General features: G+C 46.8%; 1 protein-coding gene across 1 annotated transcript in view; it reads right to left on the minus strand.

Moving 5' to 3' along the window:
- The window catches only part of VSIG1 (V-set and immunoglobulin domain containing 1), a 37,017-nt gene extending 31,460 nt beyond the window's left edge, over nt 1-5,557 (minus strand). Inside the window, exon 1 of the mRNA XM_060249114.1 lies at nt 5,521-5,557. Coding sequence (XP_060105097.1) covers nt 5,521-5,557 — 37 coding nt within the window. The remainder of the gene's footprint in view (nt 1-5,520) is intronic.
- Nucleotides 5,558-6,000: the final 443 nt, after the last annotated feature.

The raw sequence follows: 6,000 nt of genomic DNA on the forward strand, positions 1-6,000 counted from the left end.
GAACAGAAGGATAGAGGGTCAACCGAGGTCTACTGGCAACAAAATGCACATTTTGCCCTACTTGGCTTTAGAGTTTCTTGCTTTCCAGAAAAGACTATCATGAGCAAAGATATTAAGTTCCATTTATTGTTACATGGAGAACCTGTGCCCTTGTCAAACTAAGCCGTACAATTGCAGAGCTGGGGGAGTGCCCATCCCATCCGCTGGTTCGTTCAGTTGCCAGGGAGAGCCTGAATCTGCCCCAAAGCATTAACACCTCACCTTCCACTAACTGAGTATGATATAAAATACATGTATGTATTCCTATCTTCCATTTATAGTTTATTACCCTTGTTCCATGTCAAGGGAGGGAGGGAGGGAGGAAGGGAGGAAGGAAGGAAGGAAGGGAGGAAGGGAGGAAGGGAGGAAGGGAGGAAGGGAGGAAGGGAGGGAGGGAGGAAGGAAGGAAGGAAGGAAGGAAGGGAGGGAGGGAGGGAGGGAGGGAGGGAGGGAAGGAAGGAAGGAAGGAAGGAAGGAAGGAAGGAAGGAAGGAAGGAAGGAAGGAAGGAAGGAAGGAAGGAAGGAAGGAAGGAAGGAAGGAAGGAAGGAAGGAAGGAACAATAACAGGAATGATGCACATGCACAAAATTTATGCTTTCACCTGAGCTAGGGTTGCCAGGTTTGACTCATGAAATACCTGGGGACTTTCGGGGTGGAGCCAGGAGCAAGGCTGTGACAAGCACAACTGAACTCTGAAGGGTCTTCTGGCCATTACATTTCAAGGGATCATGAATCGATCCTTTTAAGTGCTATCCTTCCACTGGAAATAATGTAGGACGGGTCACCTTCTTTTGGGGTTCATAGAATTGGAGCTCCTGGTCCAATCTTTTTGAAACTTGGGTTTTTGTGCTTTGTTTTTTTTTTTTAAAAAGAAGAGGCACCAAATGTTATGCTGAAAATTTGGTGCATCTTTCTCAAGAAACGGCTCTTTCAGAGGCCCCCAGATTGATTCTCCATTATGGGGGCTGGTCTTCATAGGGTATAATGGGGTGCCCAGGGGACATCCCCCCCCAACCACCCCAAAGTGGGGGAAGGACTTCCAAAACAGGGAATCCCCTATCCCCAAATGGGGATTGGCAATGCTACCTTCAAACCAAGGGATCCCCTGTCCCCAGCTAGGGATTGGACTCAGAGCCAGCTACAAAATGGCTGCCATAGCTTCTCTTCAGTCACATAGTGAAGGTCTTTGTGTTGTGGTGGCAGCTGCTGCAAAAGTAACTTGTTACAAATATGCACAGCAAGCAGAATCTCCACAAGAACAGAAGAGCCCTACTAAATCAGCCCAATAGTCCATCTAGTGCAGCATCCTGCCTGACACAGTGGCCAACCGATTCCTTTGGAGGACCAACAACATGGCATAGAGGCTGAGGCCTTCCCCTGACATTGCCTCCTGGCCCTGAGATTCAGAAGCTTAGTGCCTCTGAAGGTAGAGGCTCTCCTCAGTCACCATGGCTAGTGGCCATTGGTGAACTTATCCTCCATGAATCTATCTAATCCACTTTTAAAGCTGTTTATTCCCGTGACCATCCCTACATCGTCTGGCAGCAAATTCCTCATTTTAATCACTCTCTGTGCAAAGTAGTATTTCCTTTTGTCCGTCTTGAACCTACCGCCTATCCACTTAATTGGATGCCCTCAAGTTCTAGCATTTTGGGAGAGGGAAACAAAGTTCTCTTTGTCAACTCTCCTCACCCCGTGCAAATTTTTATAAACCTCTATCATAGGGTTGTCAAGTCCAGTTCAAGAAATATCTGGGGACTTTGGGGGTGGAGCCAGGAGACGTTGGGGGTGGAGCCAGGAGAATTTGGGGGTGGGGGCAGGAGACATGAGGGGTGGGGCCAAGATCAAGGCTGTGACAAGCATCATTGAACTTCAAAGGAAGTTCTGGCAATCACATTTAAAGGGACGGCACACCTTTTCAATTCCATCCTTCCATAGGAAATAATGAAGGATAGGGGCACCTTCTTTTGGGGCTCATAGAATTGGACCCCCTGGTCCAATCTTTTTGAAACTTGGGGGGGTGTTTTCTAGAGAGGCACTAGATGCTATACTGAAAATTTGGTGCCACTACCCAAAAAAACAGCCCCCCCCCTCAGAGCCCCAGATACACGCAGATCAATTCTCCATGATTTTCTATGGGAATAAATCTCCATAGGGAATAAAAGAGTTCCCAGCAGACATTCCCCTCCCCTCCCCCGCTTTCTGATGACCCTGAAGCGGGGGGAGGGCCTCCAAACCAGGGGATCCCCTGGCCCCACCTGGGGATTGGCAACCCTACTCTACCATGACACACACACACCCTTTTAGTCATCTCTTTTCTAAGCTGGGAAGTCCCAGACTCTTTAGCCTTTCTTCCTAGTGAAGGAGCTCCATCCCCTCATCATCTTGGTTGCTCTCCTCTATGCTTCTTCCAGCTCTGCAATGTCCTTTTGGAGATACAGTGATCAGAGCTGTACACAGTATTCTGAGTGAGGCCGCACCCTAGATCTATACAAGAAGAAAAAGAAGACCGTAGATTTATACCCCATCCTTCTCTCTGAGTCTCAGAGCGGCTCACAGTCTCCTTTATCTTCTCCCCCCTACAACAGACACCCTGTGAGATGGGTGGGGCTGAGAGAGCTCTCCCAGAAGCTGCCCTTTCAAGGACAACCTCTGCCAGAGCTATGGCTGCCCCAAGGCCATTCCAGCAGCTGCAAGTGGAGGAGTGGGGAATCAAACCCGGGTCTTCCAGATAAGAGACAGCACATTCAGGGTTGGTGCTGGGGTTTTTGCCACCCGAGGCAGGCTCCACCCCTCCACCCTCCAGTGGGGGAGAGCCCCCAGCGCTCGCCCAAATCGGGCCCCGTTTGCACGGAGGGCCCCTCCTGGCCCACCTCCAGTCATGCTGACGCCAGCCCTGAGAATAAGGAATTGCTTCTTTGTAAGGATATCCACACCCTGACCTGGATGGCCCAGGCTAGCCCAGGCTCATCATCAGGTTTCCAAAGCTAAGCAGGGTCAGCCATGGGGGAATATTTGGATGGGAAACCACCAAGGAAATCCAGGTTTGCTACGCAGAGGCAGGCAACAGCCAACCACCTCCGTTCACCTCTTGCTTGGAAAACATGCAGGGTCACCAGAAGTCAGCAGGGGCTTGACAGCACTTTCCACACACATACATACAAAGATATCCATAACACACACATGTTTGTATGTGTGTTGTTTATGATGACACTGAGAATCTCCTAAATCCAAACTTGCTTAAAGTAAGAGCCACATAGAATAAACATCAGATGTTTGAGAGCCACAAGACATGAATGTCAGATGTTTGAGAGCCACAAGGAAGGAAGGAAGGAAGGAAGGAAGGAAGGAAGGAAGGAAGGAAGGAAGGAAGGAAGGAAGGAAGGAAGGAAGGAAGGAAGGAAGGAAGGAAGGAAGGCATATAGATGGGGAAGGAGGGAGAGGTGGAAAGAAAGCAACTTTAACTTTAAATGCATTCTCCAAGCTGCCAGCTGGCTTGGCTTGCAGAAGTGATTTAAAGAGAGAAATGCCTTCTCCAAGTTTGCCAACAGAGTGGTGGGGGCTTCAAGAGCCACACAATATGTATGAAAGAGATACATGTGGCTCCCGAGCCACCGTTTGGCCACCCCTGTCCTATATCGAGAACAAGACAGGCAGTCTTCTCTCTTATGCTCACTTCTACAGAAGTATGCCCCACTCAAACACACTTCCAAATAAATGTACATAATATCTGATTACAGGACTTTTTTTGGCAGAAAAAGCCCAGCCGGCGCTCATTTGCATATCAGGCCAAACCCCTGACTCCAAGCCGGCTGGAACTGCGTTCCTGTGCGTTCCTGCTTTTAAAAAAGGCCCTGCCTGGTTATAACCAAGTATACTTTGGCTACTGATTCTACAAAGATTAAAAAGCATTACAAGTAATCAGAAATCAATGTTGTCTTTAAGTTTAATGTCTTGAATACTCATGAAACTGCCTTGCTCTGACTCAGACTGTTGGTCCATCAAAGTCCATTATCATCTACTCAGACTGGCGGCAGCTCTCTGGGGTCTCAGACGGAGCTCTTTCACATCCCCTATTCTGACAACCTACCATTAGAACGTTTAAAAAATGTTTTAATCCAGAGCAGTAGCATTTGTTTGTCATTACAAAACACGACAGCCAGGAGTCCCAGTGCCTTGAAGATGAACCAAATGCATTATAGCGTGAGCTTTCATGAGTGCAGCATTTCAGGAGGCAGAAGACTCAAGAAAGTGTATGGTGGAAGAAATAGTATTAATCGTTGAGCTGCTACTGGACTCCTGCTTAATCGCGATAGTGGAAAGCGCTGTCAAGTCATTGCTGACTTCGGATTATTGCACGGGGCTTTCAAGGCAAGCGACAAACAGAGTTGGTTTGCCATTGCCTCACTCTGCTTAGCAATCCTCCACTTTCTTGGTAGTTGCCTGTCCAAGTACTATCCTGGGCTTATCCTGCTGAGCTTCTGAGATCTGCCAAGATCAGTCTAGCCTAGACCATCCTTATTACCCATATGAACATATGAAGCTGCCTTATACTGAATCAGACCCCTGGTCCATCAAAGTCAGTATTGTCTTCTCAGACTGGCAGAGGCTCTCCAGGGTCTCAAGCTGAGGTTTTTCACACCTGTTTGCCTGGACCCTTTTTTGGAGATGCTGGGGATTGCTCTACCACTGAGCCACGTTCCTTATTACCCTTGTAGGGTTGCCAGTTCCCCCCGGCAACTGCTTTGTTGCCAGATTCAGGTTTGGGGAGCTCCTGGAGATCTGAGGATGGACTCTGGGAAGGAGAGGGACCTCAGTGGGGTGCAATGCCGCCGAATCCACCCTACAAATCATCCATTTTCTCTCAGGGAATTGATCTCTTTAGTCTGGAGATTATATGTAATTTCAGGGGATCCCCAGGTCCTCCTGGAGGCTGGCATCCCAACCCAAGTCAGGGGGTTTAATAACTATTCCACCTATATATTAGTATTCTCTCTCTCTCTCTCCATTGCCCTGTGTTAGTCCATTAATATTTTTGCTTATTTTCATTATCTAAAGCCACTGCCGTATCACAAACTACTTACGAAACTCCTCTCCTTGTGATACTGAAGGGAAGAGGCTGCCATTAGAGAAAAACAAATCTAAAGCTCCATTGCGATCATGAAACGATTTTTATGGCAGTATGAACACCGACCATTATTCATAGATAGACATTTGAGTGGAATGACAGACATAAATACGTCGAAATTTTCTTCGACTCTTGCCCCATTTTTGAAGACACACTTTACTGAGATATCTTTCAAGACCCCGGTTTCCTCTTATTCGGAGTTTTAAAAGAAATACTGTATAATTCAAAAACAAATGAATCTGTACTATAAATCTACAAAATAACTTGATTTGGTATCACATCATCGGGTTTTGCTGCATACCGCTCGTGACCCCCCAGGAAAGAGAAATTTAATTTGTTGTATTATGACTTACCAATGAGAGTTGCTAGAATGGCCAAGATCTTCAACATGGTCCCCCAAAACGTTTGTAGATCTGGAGAAAAAGCCACACAGATGCTGTTGTGTGAAAAGGGAGCTCACAACTGAATGTGGGGTTTTTTTTCCCGTTCTCTTCGTTTGGCTTATCAGCAGTGTATCACCAAGTCAACAGTGTTTCTCACTTTCCTTTTTTATCAGATACATAAGACTGTTCTCAGGGTGGCTGTGTGCTTTGTTCAGCCAAAACCTTTTCATGGGGTGTGTACCGCGGAGATATTCGTTAATAATAAACCTAATAATTCTAGAATGTATATAGAGTTAGGTTGTACTACCATTATTCATGGTGAGAATCATGCTGCAGTTATTCCAATAAGTTCGAGACCTGACTTTTCCATGGATTCTAACAAGCTTCCACATGACACATCAACCACTCACACCTTATTTTAAAAGGATAGTGTCAATTTCATGAACTCAC

The sequence above is a fragment of the Heteronotia binoei genome, chromosome 11 (genome assembly GCF_032191835.1).
Source record: "Heteronotia binoei isolate CCM8104 ecotype False Entrance Well chromosome 11, APGP_CSIRO_Hbin_v1, whole genome shotgun sequence".
Lineage (NCBI taxonomy): Eukaryota > Metazoa > Chordata > Lepidosauria > Squamata > Gekkonidae > Heteronotia > Heteronotia binoei.